The following is an 18597-nucleotide window of genomic DNA, read 5'->3' on the forward strand; positions in this document are numbered from 1 at the left end:
ATTCAGAGGGTTAGGATTTGAGCTGATATTCAGTTTTTTAAGGACAATTAAAGTGTTAGTGTTTCCTTAAAGCAGCTTTTCATTTCAAGCAGCAAACACTGAAAGCATAAGACATGATGTTCTCTATGGCTTAAAACAATAAACAACACACAACACAACACAGTAAAACTCTGAACTCTGCTGTTTCCCCTTTTCATACAGTGCTGTGATGTATTTTTTTCACAAAAATGCTGAAAACCTGTCATACACCACTCCAGAGTCAGCACCATTTGTCTAAATCCACACATTTTTAAGACCCACAGAGGTGCAAGTGTAAATGAAGTAGTTTCAGCTATTGACTAACCAGCTGGAGTTATCAGCTAATGTGTGAAGTGAGAGTAGCTGCTAACAGCTGCCTCAAGCTGACTGCTGCTGCAGATAACTGTGATAACTGTACTGTGACCAGCGTGACATAGCAGCAGACACAACACACACACACACACACACACACACACACACACACACACACACTAGAGGCCAAAGCACAAAGAGAAGTAACAAGAAACTTGCCAAAGATTGGTTTATGATATTGTTCAACCCGCTTCCGGCAAGCACTGTGGTAGCTTCTCTATTGGTCTGCACAACCAACCTTTGATACATTTGACAAAGCTACTTATGAATAACACATCCACAGTCTGAGCCGCTCCCCTACTCTCTAAATAAGTCATCACTGAAAGGCCACCAGACATATTAATAGCAAAAGCTTCTTCCACAACGATAGTGAGTCGGCGCTGTTACACTTGTCATTACAGAGCAGCCTGAGTTGATGCATATATGTTATCATATCTGCCTGTTGTGTGTGAGTGTGTGTTTAATTCCCCTGAGGTCATCCTCCCCTCTGTCTTTGCCTCTCTGAGTGGTTGTCTTCTGGTCATAATGGCTCTTCTTAATATGAGCCAGTACAGTCGAACATTTGTCTACTGCATAAAGTTCTTAAATTTTTCCTAAAGGCAAATATTTATAAATAACAGAGCACACACACAGTTGGCAGGTAGAAAACCCTGTAAGTATCACACACAGAGAAGAAAAGAGAGAGAGAGGTTTCTGTGCCAGATGTGGCATGTGTCTGAAATCTTGTGCTGTTTCCCATAACGCTGTATATTTTTGTATGTTAGAGCACCAAGCTGATATATTCTACATATTGCACATGAAAGGATGCTACTGGCGTCCATACCTGCTGATGTTTTAACAGATGACATTTTTTTACAGATGCTAAATGTCCATGTGACTGTCCATGTAACTGAACCTGTCTGCAGTGATTTAAACTATTTGCAGGGGTTTTTTCTACTGTGAGATCTTTCCACCTGTGCACTCCACAGGTCCAATCATCCATTTTGAGTCTTTCATTATAAAGACATAACATCACTTGACTCCTTTATGCATATATGACTTCTTCACTCCCTTCTTTCAGAAAAGGAAGATTAATATTCACAGTCTTTGCTGTTCTCCTTGCTCCTTCCTGGAAAGCTGCTCTGTGTATTTGGCACATGCTCTAAAACACACACATCAGCACTGTCAGTCTTTAAATTTAAAACACACTTTCACCTACGGATGCGGTTACGATCAACAGAGCTCTTATTTTTTGCAAAAGACCATAATGTAGCCTCATCCAGTGGGAGAGATTCTGCTTCAGTGTCAACATCTCATTTGGACTTGAGAAAGTGCCAAGGAAAGAGTTATAGACAATCCTCCATGGGGGAATGTGACTTTTCCTAATACTTCTCTTGGTCTCTTTCTCTTTTTACTTGTTGTTTTAACCATGTACAGTGAATACAGAGCATAGTAAAGTCAGACAATGTTCCTCCATAAACCATGGTGCTATAGAAAACAACACAACCACGCATATCTAGTAGTTTAGATATGTGATAGATATAGTAGGCCTAAGTTGTAGAAAGTGGAGTGCATATGTGCAAGCAGTACAATACCTTAGACAACATACAAGACAAAGGCACATTTAATGACAGTGCAGTGCTGACCAGTACAGAGTTGTAGTACGATACAAAACAGGGCAATACGTTTATAATAGATGTGATGAAATGTAAAAATGACACAGTGATTGGCAGCCATAATGAAGATCAATAAGATCGATAATGTACAGTATGTTTGAGTAATTAGCAGACTGAAGATTGGGCAAGATGTCAAACATCCTGTGAAATGAAATTGAATACACCCTTAGAGTAATTAAATCAGTCCAGCTAGTGACTGTAAGGCTGTATGCAGGCTACACATCAGCATATGCTACCATGCTCACTAAAACAAAGCTAATACTCTGATGTCAATCAGAAATGGTTTATCATGTTCATTATCTGACTTAGTGGTTAGCACTATTGCTTCACAGCAAGAGGTTCCTGGTTTGAAACCCATCAGGGGCCTTTCTGTGTGGAGTCTGCATGTTCTCCCTGTGCTTGTGTGGGTTTTCTCCAGGTACTCTGGTTTCCTCCCACAGTCCAAAAACATGTATGTCAGGTTGATTGGTGACTCTAAATTGCCCATAGGAGTGAGTGTGAGTGTGTGAGGTTGTTTGTCTCTATGTGGCCCTGTGATGGACTGGTGACCTGTCCAGGGTGGACCCCTGCCTTTCACCCAAAGAGAGCTGGGATAGGCTCCAGCAGATCCCTGGGACCCTGGTTAAGGAATAAGTGGGTATAGATGATGGATGGATGGATGTTTACTATCTTAGGTTAGCCTAGTAATTAGGTCAGGGCACCTAAAAGTTATAAGTCATTGGGGATTGTGATGATGCTGCGTTCATGCCTGTATTAAATGCTGTGGCCATCCAGCCACAATTGTCCACATACTTCAGTCAAAACCAGGAAAATCATGTCTGTGAAAAATTCAATTTCAGTCTGTCCCATAGCTGATGAAGTATTTGATTTGAATTGACTGATTGACTGCTGCTACCACAGTTAAAAATACCAAGTGAGGAAATATGTTCTGCAATATAATGTGTGCTACACCATATAGCCCTGTCCTTACAATACTCTGCTTTCAACTTCCAGCCTGGGTAGAAAGCAGAGATAGAGTACCTGAGACAAAGCCACAGATGGTAAAGAAACTCAAACCAAATCCTCAAGCACTGTCTGCATTCCTTGTGGGAGAATTTAATATTCTGAATTTTATTATTGTGCTTAAGCACAGCACAGCCTCACACAGCCACCAGCATGGCTACAAACTCTTAGTCTTGTTTTAATACAATGAGCACATCTAAAAAAATTACTTTACTGAAATATTACAACCCCTTAATGCTCCTCAGGCTTAACTGGCCAATTTGTTTTCAGATTTTTCCCAGCGAGCTGCTCTTCTGTGAATTCCAGACTCTGGAGAAACTGATTCATCAGAGGCCGAAAACTGACTGCAGGTCAAGCAGTGATACAAAACAGACACTGAAAATGACATGAGTTTATGTCTTAAGTTGTCATTGAATACTTTAACATACACGAAGAATCATGATAAAGTTATAACCAAGACCAAAAAACAACATATCAGTGTTTAACAGCCACTTTTAGGAGAGTTCACAGCCCAAACTCAGCTAAATTACCCAGAGTCAAGTAGACATGACCGTGTAGGCTCTGAATCCTTCAGCTCTAAACAGGCTGAGAGAAAGACAGACACACTTTAAGTAGGTTAACAATGCAGTGGGATCTCAATACCAAGATACCATGTGTCCCATTACAGCTCCTCTCCATGTGGAGAGTAAACCATGGGAGTGACTCTCTGGGCTGGTATTACTTATGTTGTGGGGACATAAATTTGTTTACAACTTCACATTGTGGGACTCGACTTCCTCCTGGGGAACAAAAAACAAGTTTCAGAGAGACGACTCATTTGGATACAGGGTAAGGCAAGTAGTGGTTAAAGTTAGGGTAAATTTCCATGAAGTGAATGTAACTCTATGTAATGTGTGTGTGTATGTGTGTGTTTTACTTGTAAAATAACACAAGGAAAAGCATGAATACATGTGAAAACATAAATATGTAGGCTCTGCACTTGCACAGTACACATCTGCAGTACTGGTGCTGAATGCAAACCTGTTGGTAGGAGGTGGAAAATAAACAAACCTTTACCATGGAGTAATAAACATAAAAGTCCTTTTTCTCTCAAATCAATAAATTCTCCCACCTCCAATGTTTTTTTTTTTTTTTACTATTTCCTGTAGAGTTCAGCTGTTGGTTGATGGTGAGCTCAGGAATTGTATGTCAAATTTGGACATTTATTTATTCTGAGAAGGCAAGTTAAAAACATAGAGGTGCACATATTACATGTCACCCAAGGTCCAGACATGTATGGGACATCAAGTAGAGCCTTTCCAACATGTTAAAGGCAAAATGAAAAGAAAAGTGTAATTAAATTTAAATTTAATATATCACTAATTTTACACATGTACACTTATATTGTAAACAAAATGAGATGGATGCTTATTTAAAGATGATGCAGTAAATAGTTACATATAAACAATATGTTTAATGTGAAAGACACAAACCTACATAGCATCACCAGTGAGTACATATTTCCTCAGTTGTTGAGAGCTTTTTTCTCCCCTCCTCATGGTTGTAGGGGGTGCTCTAGGAGTAACAAGTAGATTATTATTATTTATACTGAAAGCATCGAAACAGACCAACTTAGGCTCAGAAGGCTAAAACAGTTTGAAACCGAAAATTTGTACAAAACCCTTCACAGTCTGTGTTTCATGTAGGAGTTGCTTCAGGCGTTCACTTAAAGATTAACATATCACACGTAGCTGACATCTTTGCATGTGTGTCTCGACTATGAAAGAGCAGACACTAAACCTCTTTAAAAAAATACACTGGCCCCTCTGTACGAGCACAGGTCAAAAAGCTAAGCTTCCTGGGGATGTAATTGTTTGGCTTTTAGTGTGGCTTGAATTGGTGTCGCGAACCTATTGGAAAATAATTTCAAGAAATCCAACTGAAATAGAATCATCATAGTTTTGCTTATGTTTTTAGAGCTGCACAGTTCACATGGTGAAGACATGTGGTCTTTTGTCCTGCCAGTCTTTATATATCAGAATTTTACAGATGAATTTGTGATGCTTCACATTAATCAGCGCAAATCTTATCTTTTATTCTGCTCTCATGACTGCTAATGTTTTTCAGTTTCATATGACTGCTGGTATTTATTCAGAGAATAAATCAGTGTGGAATAAATGGGTTAGCTAGTGTGTTATGAAAAGACAGTTTGCTAAGATCACATTCTGGCATGTTCTTTCTAATGTGAGTCTCCTGCCACAGTGCCACAGATTGTCAGACAGCACCTGTGGAGCGCAGTGTTTTGATAACTGTGTGTGTGTTTTTTTCTAAACTGCAAGAAAATTGTGAAAGTGGCCTGAATATACTGCTAATATCAGCAATAAGTTCAAGACTTTTGCAAAAAAAAAAAAAAAAAAACTTTCATGAGAATATACTCTCACACTCCTGTATTATTTGAAATCATTCAGGAGACACAGTAACTCTACTGGCAGCAGAAACGTAGCTGCAGTATGTCTGCTCAGTATTTGTGAGTTTTTATTCTTCTTTAAATCACAGATGACAAGGAGCTCAGGGAGATTTTGTGAGAAATTCTTAAATGCATCATGTACAGTGAAGAATCTGACTCTTGCTGCAGATATTAAGCCCATACAAGCAGCCATGAAGGCTCTTTGTAGTCAGCAACAATAGTCCTTTGTTTGGTGTGTTGGTGGAGAATAGTGTCAGGTCAAATATCCAGTAGGTGTTTGGTCAGGTTAACGGTTGGGAACGGAGAAGACCAAAGCATCTGATTCATAGTATTTTAATGCAGCACTCTTTAAACCATTCAGTGAATGCTGTGTACAAGTAGCTTTATTTATGGTGCCTCTAGTCTCTTATTACATTTCTTCCCATCATTTCATGTCATTTTGTGCCCCACTCGGGCAAAATAAGGTAGAAAGTTGTCCCATTTGTCACTGTGGCTTCGCCTTTTTGTCAAAACCATATACCTGAAACTAAGACAACACATCTCAAAGTCCATTTCCAGCCTTATTGTGGAACTTTCAGTCATATTGTATGGGTTTCATCAGTAGATGGATTTGTTCTCATTTCTCATTGAGATGGATCTGTCCTAAAGGTTCTGTGGATGAAATCAGAACAGCCGCTGAGCTCACGTGTCAACAGATCTAATCTAACAGATCTATTTCTAGGACATCTGAGTGATGATGAAAACTTTGTGATACTACTGAAACTTTCCACGAAATTACTATTTCAAAGGTAAAGAATGCACTTTAAGTTTAAACAGGTAGGTAAGACACAGACTAAAATAAGGTTCAAGCCCAGAGGCCCAGATATTCTCTTAGACCCTGTAGATTGATCGGAATGCATCAACACAATGTGGGTAAATATCCCCATGCTTTTCAAACTCCACACATTGTTTGTTTAGCAGGTTTTCTGTTACAGATTTGTCTCCAGGCTAAAGCTGAGATAACCCCAGTGACCTCGCTTCAACATCATTCCTTACTTTGGCTGCAGTCAGTTTCCGTATTGATTTTAAAATTCTTGTTTGTAAAGCGCTTCATGGTCTTGCACCAACCGACTTATCTAACGTGCTTCCAGTGTATGAACCAGCACAACCTCTCAGATCCTGTGACACTTTGAGTCCTTTAGTTCTTCCAAAGTGCAGGACAAAAAGTTTTCGTGAGACAGCTTTGAGATTTCATACTCCGAGCCTTTGGAGCAGTCTGCATGAGGATTCACCAGCAGCTGAGAGTGTTTATGATATTTTTAAACATAATCTTAAACCCCACTCTGTCTAGCCTTGCTTTTGATTGGAATGTTTTGCAGTTGTTATTTATGCCATTTTTTCATGTGTGTTTCTGTATTTATATTTAAATGTTTTCTCATACTATTTCATTTCTTGTTGTCTCTTTTCCAGCTTTCATATGCTGAGTATTACACCTCATGAGTGGTAAGTAAAACCCATGGACTAGACTTTTTAAAAATCTTTTCTCCTTATATTCAAACACATATGCTGATATATATTGTCATCATGATTAATAACATATCTTGTATTCACTGGCTCTACTTAAGGCTCAAAGTTTGCATTTTTAACTATTTAATAAAGTCCTTAAACAATCAACCACCTCAGTCTCTTCTTAAAGGTAACCAGTGCTGCCTTCATGTGTGAGTAAATATTGCACTGCGAGTATCTGGCATCGCACATAAAACATCTTTTCCAGTTTTACCTAGTTCTTAGACTCTTCTCATGTCAGATAATGTCAGGGCCAATAACCCTTTGTCTCACAGCCCATTTGTGTCTTGAGTCCTTGGCACAGCGGCTGACAACCACTGTCTTAGAGGCTTCATATAGATGCTAATTGGAGCGCAGCAGAGAATCGGGACATGTGTTGCATCCTCTCCTCTCCTCATCTACTGATCCCTTATCTTCTTGTCATTTTCTATTCTCTTTTTTCAGGCACTCATCTTCAACTTTCATGGCAGTTGAGTTCCAATAAAGTTTTCTCAATATCTCCCCATTGACTCCATCTAACATATAAGTCTATCATTTCATTTTTAGCCCTACTCTCCACCTCACTTTTTCACCCGTTTTCTCACCTCCTCCCATTTTATACTCATTCTAAAAAAATAGGTATGAGCAAAAATTAAACGGAAATGGAGAATAGCAGCGTGTTTGTGTGTGTGTGTGTGTGTGTGCGCGCAAGGGCTCTACTGTCAATCCCACTAACACCATCACACATCAGAGACCCCTGCATGTGTGTTTGTGGATGGGGCATGCTGTACTGGCATGCTGTGCCTGAGGGCAGGGAATTTTAAATCAGGCGTCCAAGGAAACTGATACTGTTGAATATTTGAATATTTATTCCCTATCAGAAGCTGGGATATTAATGAAGGCGCTGTGACGGAGCAGGTTACGGTGAGAGAGAGGCTGGTGGTTGGGCACAGGCAGCTTTACACCTCTGTTTTCATGTCTTAGCAGGAAGAAAGCAGGAGCTCTGCCTAGTGTTTATCCTCTGGAATTACATTAGACTGCACATATCTAACAACAACAACACGGGCTGTGCAAATCTTGCTGCAATAAAAACAAAGTCACTTTAAGGTTACTGCTAACACTAAACACTAAATCCATTAGACATATAGTGACATTTGGGGAAATATACTTATTTTCTTTCTTGCCTAGAGGTAGATTAGAAAGTTGACACTCAGAAGATGGTTATCTTAAAGTTATAAAAACAGATTAAACAACTGGTGTGATATGTTCAATAGTGAGCTATAACTGTGCTGTCTAATGGTGTACTGGTCGAGGCAAGACATAAGGTAATTATGTTTATATATATTTATAACAAAATATTCTTGTAACTTCTACAGATGTCACAGATTAAAGCACCCTCATACATGACACAACTTCTTGACTCTTAGTGTGGCAGAGTCAAAGCCGACAAGTGGAACAAATCTCCCCTCACTTTATCTCCTTTAACATTCACTCTGTTGGCCTGTTCCCATCTTAACAGAACAATGGAGCAGCGTTACTAGCGGCTCATCCTTGTGATCCTGTCTCCCCGGAGTCCCAGTCCCCTTCCAGTGGTGTGTAAATGTAGGTCGACTGCGCTGTGATTTAGTGGGCTTGTTGTTTGTTGGGATGAGGAGTTTTAGTCAAGATAAATCCTCAACTCAGGCACTTGAGCATGTTTACTTGAGTAACAGACAGGAACTGCAGACACCTGTATAAACTCTGTACTGATGATGACGAAGTCCAATACAAAATGTATCATAATGGATATTCAGAAAATATGTTTCCATCCATATGTTCATAAACATGCTGTCATTTTTTCAAAAAATGGAAATTTGAGAAAGGGTTGAAATGTCACAAAACTGTTTTTGCACTGGGTTGAAATGGAAAAATGTGTGTGTTATTAAACAAAGTCTAACAAACTGCAATTACAACAGGCTTAATTACAACAGAGTTAATAATGGTGTACCTGAAGTATGCAATGCAAATGTCCCTCGACAGTGAAGAGGTGGAAATGGAGGCAGATGAAAGATTAGATGAGGAGACGGCAGCCTGCCTCAAATTAATACAAAGAAACACACAGAAATGACATATTTCCATCATAGTTTCCACATTTTTGTTCATCTCAGGTTTGGCAAGCTGTAATCACATGAAGTTATGCCCCCTCTGATTCTGCAATGACTTAATGTCATCCAGCTGGAAAATTAATGCCACTAATTGTTTTTTTGATGCACCCAACTCCTGCCCCAGAGTTGGATGGAAACTTCTCCAAAGTGTGACATTTTGGGAAATAAGATATTTTGCTTTGTAGCATAGGTAGCTCAAAAATGCTATTTTGTTTCATGGTCAAAAATATGCAAATGAACAAATCATTATTGTTACAGTTCAGTTTTACTCTTGTGAATAGTTTTTACAGTTGTACAGTCTAATGTCACTGATACACTTTCTATGACTGCCATCATACACGTTTTTATTGGAACAATCAGAAAGTAGATCCACTAGGGAGCAGATTAGGGCCTAATCGTTACCTGGCAGAAAAAAAGAATATCTTCATTTGAATTTCTGCTTTACACGTTCTCAAAATTTAAAACAACATTAGAGGAAGTTACAATAACATTGATGTTGAGATCATGGCAGAGATAAGCTGAACACGTTCTGTGAGTTTCTCCTCAAAGCCTTTGACCGTGCTGATCCAATGATGATCCAAATGCCGCTAATGTTACTTATGTCAAGTGCTGAACTGCATCTCAAAGACACTTAACATTAATTTAGAAGAGGATGTACACAACTAAGGCTCCCAACAAACACAGGATGTGCAGGAAAATCACCTAAGTGCATATTTAAATATATCTGGGGCTAAACTCCTGGCAAGAAAGCAAATAGAAAGCACATTTCCCAAAGTGTTGAAGTATTCTGATAATATAGATCTCCTGGTTATTATGTTCTTTAACTACCTATGGAAAATTCCTTTATAATTCTCCAGTAAGCTGAGATGATTTTTGTCTTTCTGAAGACTATGGAATTATCTTTGCTGGGAAAATTGCTCCAAAACAGCTCCTTCTTTGACATCCTCACATTTGTCAGCTTGTTGTTTACAGACCAGACAAAATCTTTACTACAGGCACAATTTCAAATTGCAGAAGGCTTTCTGTACTTTTTTCCAGGTCAGAGATGTTTTAGCCAGTTTAAGCAGGGTGTTTTGATATTATTCAGAATTTGTGATGGAAAATCATTCTTTTTGCTCAAACTATCCTCCCCCTTTTTTTTTTTTTTTTTTTTTTGAGTATCTTTCAGAAACCAAGAAAGAAAAACTGTTCTGTTGTGTTCCAGTGCATATCTCTACTACAATACTGGGCCAAAAGAAATGGCAATAGGCCTGTGATTATTTTCTGTGTCAGCAATGTGCAGCCCAGCAGCACAGTCCTTATTCCAACAGGATCAACAAACTACAAAAGATTTGTCCCCTTGTCTACATTTCCATCCGTTACGTCCATTTATCCATCCATTTATTTACTCGTGTGTTGCAGCAAGCAGCATTTTCATCTGAGAAATGGCTGAAAGAACAAAAAAAGGAGAGAAAAAGGGCAGGGGGTTTGAAGCGGAGTAGAGCCTTATCCCTTTGACACAAACGCTCACTCTGATCCCTGGAACATAATAGAGCCAGCCCCCGCACACCCTTGGGCCAGGCAGCAAATAATGCCCATAATGCAGCATGTCTGTGACTGGCGGAATCCCTTGTGGCCATACTTGCCCAGCTTGTGGAGGATTGTGCCAGGGCCGTGATACCAGGCAGCAGGCTATAATGCCAAATGATAGCTGCCAAATGCTGGCACAAGCCACACAATGTTCTTACTCACCATTTTATCTTGCCTTATGGACAGTGTGGGCTGCTTTTCTGCCTTAACTTTACATAGATGTCTGGTGGTGAGTTACAGTTCCCTCATCCTTATGGACTGTTTACACTGTACACATGTATATACCAGCATGCAGGTCCTTGACTCCTCCATCACAACGTGTGGCATTGTTAGAAATCAAGTTATTTGATGCAGCTATGCTTGTTGCACCAAAAATAATGTGACAGTCTAACTCATGGTGCCTTAGATGAAGTGGTTACAACAATAGCAATTCTCACACAAGTAATAAGTCCCGTGGTTACGCTTCCTAAATAAAAGAACAAGGCAGAGATGTGCATAGAGACTCCAAGCTCACCGCAATGTTTCCCCCTGCACTCCCATGAGCTCCCATCATCTCCTCAGAACACCTCTGATGAAGGAAAACTGGGAATTTACCCAGAGAAATAAAAGAACAATTACATCTTAGGTTCCTCTGAATAATTCATGTCATTGTTGTGTGTGATGCTGCATGAACATGTGTGTCTGAAAGGAGCCAGGCAACTGCTCAGAAATAACAAGACTGTGCTAGATTTGTGGTCTCAAAGTTGAGGTCTGGGAATTTAAAGACTCATAAGACAACTGTGTCGAGTTCTGCAGGGAGAGTGTAAAGGCTCCACAGCGCCACAATGTGGTGACACTAAAGCAAAACATGAGCATACTGAGTTTTTCTCTTTTATTTCAAAACTACTGGCTACAGCAGCATTTACTGTACATAAACATAAATTGTATGATAAAATTATACTGGTTTACACTTTGGTAGCTTGCATTTAACAGCCAGCACTATATTTATTCTTTACAATGAAAGCTCACATAAACATACAGTGTGCAAATACAGTGGAGGAAAATATACCCAGAGTTAACTGTGGTTTTAGTCCAATACAACATGATGCAAATGGGAAACCCAATCTGCACCAGTGGTCTGAGCCCAGAGGCTGTGGGAAATAATATATAAGCTCACATAATATCTGTGTTTGCAGTATGTTTTAATAGCAACATATATGATAACACAGAAACCTAATTAGTGCTGTGTCAGCAATATACTGGTTGGTATGAACAAACACTAGTCACGTCACATATGGGCATGTGATGTGTCTACGTCCTGTCTAAACACCCACACTGGTCTTTAGCCTGGTTACATAACTTATTTACAGTATCACAGTACATCATGATGTATTCTTGGCTCTTTCCTCCATAAATACTCCAGAGAGACTCTTAGAATAATAATTTCACCTTTTCGTACACCCAGTTCTCCATTTAGAAATGAAAAATAACACGACCCCTTGTCACACTTTGACTTACTGACACAGATTTTCCTTTATAAAAGGCAGTGATCGCTGTGATTGTCAGCTGCTGTCCGACATTCTTCTTCCTTTTGTTCAACTGAGGCATAGACAGCCTGCATCACAAGCTAAGGCACCCAACCGTTTTTGTGTAGATGATGGAATACCTTCATGTCTTTACCTCGTGACATGAAAGCTATTTTTAAACAGCATATGACTGAATAACAAGTGTTGTGGGCTGCTGCCGCATCTTAAAGTTCTCTATTTTCTTCGTCAGTAAATAATGAATCTGTGGGGCAACTGTCAAAATTAAATGAGTGGTTTAGCTTGAAGCATCATTTGAACTTGTTAAAACATCAAATATGGGTGTTTGTGAGTGTGTCAGTCCTTTCCACACTTGCCACAGGCTTTAGGAGACATGACAGGAATCATATAAATTCTGATGCCTCACTAAAAACACGGGTCTATTTCAACCCCCTGTCACCATGCACTGGTTCCAGCAAAGATCCATCCCCAATCAGGCCATTGCTGGCTTTGGTCCTCTCAGCTTGACTCGCAGTGTATACCCCATATTCTTGTCTTCTTCACTGTCCCACTCTGCCAATCACACGTTGATCTTCTTCAGTTGTTCATAGGTTAGAAAAAACTGTACATGGAGTGAAGGAATAGGCAACAAGAGGCATGGAAATTTTTGTTAGGCAGAATGAGAATAGTGGGTCTTTCTGTACTTCAGAACAAAGCCTCCCTTGTTGTTGTCTCCTCAGCTATAAAAAGCCTATAATCTCATTACATTTTTCAGGCCTGGTTGCAGCATGATGTGTATCTGCCAGCTGTGCCTTCACTGTTCCACCACGTTTAATCATCCTGCCCTTTTCAGAAAGACAAGTTCATTCTCCACTTCTTCCTCTTCTCTGATCACCTTGAGGACCCCTTGCGTCCTCTCTAACCCGAGGCAGTGGGGAACCGACACAGCAGGCCTACAAAGTTATATAACAGCATTAGGCTGCATTAAACTAAACTTTCTTACAGGAGCATGACTTGGAAAAGCATATGTAACTGAATTAATGGAAGTTTACAGCACTGTCCTTGCTTTCTCCAGCTCAGAAGATACTGAATCATCTAGGATGCATGCAAACAGACTAATGAGATGTTTAAAGGATACAATGATGTTCCACGGTCCCAGGCGGAGCCAGTTGGGAAAGAAGCCCTTATAGAGCGCCATGAAGCCCTCGGAGCGCCACGTCTGAAGAGAAAACAAACTAGTTGAAACGCCACTTTATTTTATCATCATCTGATGAGCCTTCTACAGTCCTCTCTGGTGGGTTTTAATAGGGGTTGGAAAATCAGTTAAAGTCCAGTTCAAATATTTAACATTATTACAGGAAATATTTATAGTACGTGGTAATGGTAAATGGTCTTATACTTGTATAATATATATTAATACATCTTATACTTGTGCTTTTACACTTTGTCAATTCAATCATTCTCTCACACAATAATGCACATTCATACACTTCAACCTGTGGACCAGGGAAGCCAAGGATCGAACCACCAACCCTCAGGTTCATGGTCGACCTGCTCTGCATCCTGAGCCACAGCTGCTCAAAATATTCCTTGAAGAAAATCTGAGTGTCCTTGAGTGACCCAACCATAGTCCTGACTTAAAACCCCAGAGAACTTTTGAAAATGGCAGCTTACTTCCCATCCAATCTGACGGGGGTTGAGAGGATCGGCCAGGAAGAATGGGATAAACTGCCAAATCCAGGCGTGCAAAGCCTGTAGAGACTTACTCAAGAAGTCTCAAAGCTGTAACTGCTGCCAAAGGGGCTCCTACAAAGTACATGGTCTAAAAAAAACTTTTGTAAATGAAATATTTCAGTTTTTTATTTTAAATATAAATTCCAAAACATGTTTTTGCTTTTTAATTATGGGTTATGAAGTGTAAATTGACAGGGAAAATGGAAAATCTATCCATGTAAAACTACATTTAAAAAAAAGTGAAACAATTGTACATATGGTTAAGGGACTCAATACATAAAAAAATGAAGTAGATAAGATGCTCTCTGTCTTAATTAGTAGTATGGATAAAGTTCAAAAACACTGTTCCTACACTTCCCACAGTGGAGCTTATGACATCTCTTTGCTAAACCAGACTGCCTAGATCGTATCTTCCCAAAGCTCCTTTCAGAGTCACATAAGACAGAATAACTGATTTTGCAGTCTGACTAATACTCTTCATTCCAAGTAACTGAGTAGATCTGAAATGGAGTGCACCATTCCTGAAGCGTACAAACATCATTTGAGCAGGATTATCTATTATATGATTTCTCCTTTTTTGTTACGTGTTTGACTGACCTGCAGTAAACAGTCTAGTGTTCCCTGGTACAGAGCTCCTCCCCTTTGGTTCATCATGCGCGTACGAACCACGTCCACTGGGTTGGAGGCCAAAGCCCCGGCCAGACCACACACAAAGCTGGATCTACGGGACAACAAAGCACAGGTAACAGGTAAAACACATTAGGTTTACCCTGTGCTTAGGTCCCAATACAGCCAAGAAGCACTTGTTGAAACAGATCTGTTTAAGTGGCGTATATGAGAGGTTTAAGAGAATATTTGGCATTCTTCTCATACTTCACATACAAACGAACTTCAGGTAAGAATGAAATTCTGTCTCTGACCCGAACAGAGAGACATTTATGACAAATTTGTGTTGAGCTTGGTGACTCCAAAAAGAGTAAGAGGGATTTAGTATACAAAAATGTTGAGACACAGCAGTATTAAGATTAACATTGGGTTAATTGTGGGTTGAACTGTTATACACTACCAAGTAAGCAATGAGGAGGAAAAGACATTTGCTGGTTTGACATTTCAGCTCAGTAAAAAAAAAAAAAAAAAAGGTTCTAGTTATTCTAGTTATATGCTCTGTTTAATATCTCACACTGCAGATGGAATGTCAAACAGAGCGTTTGCTAACACACACAGTGGAGTGAGCTTGTTTTGGCTGACATACTTAGCAAGACTTAGCAATACTCCAGCTCACAATACCTGGGTTTTAATGCTGAATGTGAGCCATAAAAAGAATAAAACGTTTGGGTTAGGTAAGAGTGTTAACTCCACCTCTTTTGTAACATACACTGGTGCAATTCTAAAGAACCATGTGATATAAATGTGTTATTAGCCTTTCAGGCACGTTGCAGACATCTGCTCTCCGTCTTCAATTTTCTGCTTGAATTCCCTTTAAAATTGTGAAAGATGTATTGCTTTAACAAATTCCTTCCAGTCACAGCATAAAGAGGGGACAGAAGTACATCAACAGGTTCCTCTCCAAACTTACAAAAAGTGTGTGTACACCGTGTCCCCCATGTAACCAGACAGGATCAGATGCTTCTTGGTGATGTCATAGACCGGTAGTTCAACCCCGACTACAATCGCTGCTCGCTGAGCTGTTAGAGAGACACCCTGATGTAGAGGGAGAACATTGCAAGATAATACATTTGCATTTTGTATCTGTGCTAAGTGAAATTCAGACAATGAGATAATGTATCACTGAAAATGAAGCATTTTCTAGCTTTCTGTACCTTCCACAGGCCTCTTGTCCCCTCCTCCTGGTAAATGTTGATGAAGTTGCCCATCATACTGCCCTGGATCACATTTCCCTGAGCCTGCATGCGGATCTGGGAGAGGAGACAGGCAGCTAATAGTTCATGATTGTGAACTTGAGTTCATTAACACATGTTCAACTAATGTAGGTTCATCCAGCCAAGAGATTATCAGTCCAGCTCATGAGAGACACAAAAGTTTTTTGGCAGGCACAATGTTCTAAAGAATTTCATCTACGCTTGCTTCCAGGAATGTTTGTCTTGTTTTCAAATATATTTGGATATCAGCCTTAGCTTGTTGTCTCAGACCTGTGGAGACTTGCCAGGCACAGCTAGAACACACTGTCATGAAAACTCAATGTTCCAAACCTGCTACCACAGCCGCTAGTCCTGTAACACTAAACACAGACTGTAGACAGGCTGTGATTACGTTTAAAAGGGCATGGCAGGAATAAGCTAGACAAAATATTAGTTTAGATAACTATATGCATATGTGTACACACACATACACACAAACACACACACCATATTCATGCGCTCATATCATTTACAGAACACTATGTTAAGCCTTAAAGGCTTCGGTCTATAAATAATCCACATGTAAGGTCTTGATAGCACTGAGATACTCTTCAACCTACTCGGCTTGCTACCAAAAGACCACACCTACCCCCTGGATCTGTACAGACTCTTTTAGAAAAAGGATATTATTCTCTCATATATTCAAAAAAACACTGTGATTATCAACGGACACTGTTCTTCAACACTGGTTAAGCAATTATCCTGCAGGACTGCAATTTCATGAGGACATCAATAAGGACATGCAACACAAAGTTCATATATTGAAACAGCTACCTTCAGCACATCAGTAGGGTTGGCGATAGAGGAGGAGATGACTCCAGAGAGAACACCACACAGCACATTAGTCAGCAAGGTCTCATCTGAAAGAGGAGAAGAGTGGGAGGCAGACTGTGACAAGCAGCACTTTATGCCATGCATCAGGACTTCACTTTCTTTACATTAGTTTTTTACAGAGGCACGAGCATCAATAATGAGTTCTTAGTAAGAAAAACTTAGAGGAGCCAGCACGTTATACACACATCTGCCTCTCATGTGACCTTCAAGAGAAATGTTCATGAGTGGATGGGTGGCCAGGAACAACTTGTAAACAGTGTGTGTGTGTGTGAGTGTGAGTGTGAGTCAGAAAGAAGTAAGGAAACTGGGACTCACCCTCCGGTCTGTCAACCAGCAGTCGCTTGAAGCTCTGATATGTGCCAATTTTTATGGTCCCATAGGAGGCCTGGCGCAGCATGGCAGGAGCTATTCTGTAAAAGTCAAGTTTATTTTTATTATCTAGTACCTTCATATCTCAGAGGATCTGGCCAAAAACAAGACAAAAGTCCCCCAAAAAGCCAGAACATAAAGATAAGTTGGCATAACAATGAGACAGGCAAATCAGACCACCCTCTTTGGATATAAAAGCTGGTGTAAACATTTAAATGAAACAATGGGGAATCAAACTACAGGTCCAATACTTGTGTAGTGGACACAAAGTTTGGAAGACAAAGATATTAAGACCACAAAACACCCAGAGACCCTCCACACTGACCCTGAATACAGAGCCCGCGGCCCCTCCTCTCTTCCTATCCTGGCTATAGCGTGGATCATGCCTTTGTAGCGGATCTCCCGGTACTTGCTGTCGCCCACTTGACCTTGTACTTGGAGACGGGTCTTGGCTAGGTCGATTGGGAAGGTCCCTGCAACCCAGAACAGCGTTAAATAAGGAGCAGGATTTAGATAATTAGTTAACAGTAGCCAGCAGAGCTCGGCCTCCACGTCGCCCCCTGCACCACTCACCGCACTCCGCCGTCACTGAGGCTAGCCCGCCGAACACAAACGGCTTCCAGTTGACGTTAGACATGTTCTCCGGCTGCTGACCGAGTCACGGCGCAAGAGACCGAAATTAAGTCCGCTGATAATACCTTTAGAGTGCCGCTGCTTTTCAACCGCTGGCGGCGTTTGACTCGTCCAGCCCTGTGTCCCTCCCCCTCCCGCCAGTCCCGGGAGCAGCTCCGCCTGCCGATCCCTCCACCGGCCCACGCCCCCAGCCTGTTGCTAAGCGACCTCGCCAGACAGCGGACAGGAGCCGAGCAGTGACAAAAATACTCTCAGCGCTCGGCTCCGAGGGTTTGAATGAGAAGAGTTGAAATTTGTTTTTGGTGTGCCCATTGTCTTTTGTGCTTTTTCTGTCTTAAAATGAAAATCACCGAAATGGGTGTGGTCGGTGAAATTCGCAATAAAAGCTCTGTTGTGTTTGATCGAAGTGTTAACCCAATAGTTGTATTATGCCAGTTGTATTATGATAGTCCCCACTGTCAGATGAAATGCAGGCAAACGGCACAATAAGGCGAGGATTTAATGGCCTCGATCTCTGCCTCTCATGTGCTAAAAAAGGGGCACTGAAGTGCATAAAGCCAACATTAAGTTTTCGTTAATGTTAAGGTGTTTGTGGGTTCTGTAATAATTTTAGCATGAAAAATGGAATACAGAAAACCCATCCATGCTCACTTTCCAATTGTAAATGGTCAGCAGAACCACGCAGAAGCTCAGTATTTTATCTATGACTGCCTGATGTCAACGTTGACAACAATCAAGATTGCCCCATCAACGCTGAGGTGTGCAGATGTCCCAGTGCATGTTCTGTGAACTTGCTGAGGACAGTGTCATGTTGAGATAGATGCTGGTGTTGTGTACTGAACAGTTCAGGCCAATCATCCAGGCTTTTTGTTAGGA

At 40.5% G+C, this 18597-nt stretch overlaps 1 protein-coding gene across 1 annotated transcript; it reads right to left on the reverse strand.

The window, feature by feature from the left end:
- Positions 1 to 11586: 11586 nt before the first annotated feature.
- LOC113134776 (kidney mitochondrial carrier protein 1) lies at positions 11587 to 17847 on the reverse strand. The gene is made up of 9 exons (XM_026314289.1): positions 17662 to 17847; positions 17414 to 17561; positions 17035 to 17129; positions 16660 to 16745; positions 15787 to 15882; positions 15543 to 15667; positions 14564 to 14687; positions 13371 to 13451; positions 11587 to 12854 (listed from the first exon to the last, which is right to left on the reverse strand). The coding sequence occupies exons 1-9, from the start codon at positions 17723 to 17725 to the stop codon at positions 12813 to 12815; spliced, it is 861 nt and encodes a 286-aa protein (XP_026170074.1). The 5' UTR covers positions 17726 to 17847; the 3' UTR covers positions 11587 to 12812.
- Positions 17848 to 18597: the final 750 nt, after the last annotated feature.

This window comes from Mastacembelus armatus, chromosome 17 (genome assembly GCF_900324485.2).
Source record: "Mastacembelus armatus chromosome 17, fMasArm1.2, whole genome shotgun sequence".
In the NCBI taxonomy this organism is placed as follows: domain Eukaryota; kingdom Metazoa; phylum Chordata; class Actinopteri; order Synbranchiformes; family Mastacembelidae; genus Mastacembelus; species Mastacembelus armatus.

Coding starts and splice junctions, on each gene's coding strand:
- LOC113134776 (XM_026314289.1), bottom strand. CDS start 17,725: ATGTCTAACGTCAACTGGAAGCCGTTTGTGTTCGGCGGGCTAGCCTCA. Junction 15,668..15,786: donor GGACAAGAGGCCTGTGGAAG/GTACAGAAAGCT, acceptor CCTCTACATCAG/GGTGTCTCTCTAACAGCTCA. Junction 14,688..15,542: donor ACGGTGTACACACACTTTTT/GTAAGTTTGGAG, acceptor GTTGTCCCGTAG/ATCCAGCTTTGTGTGTGGTC.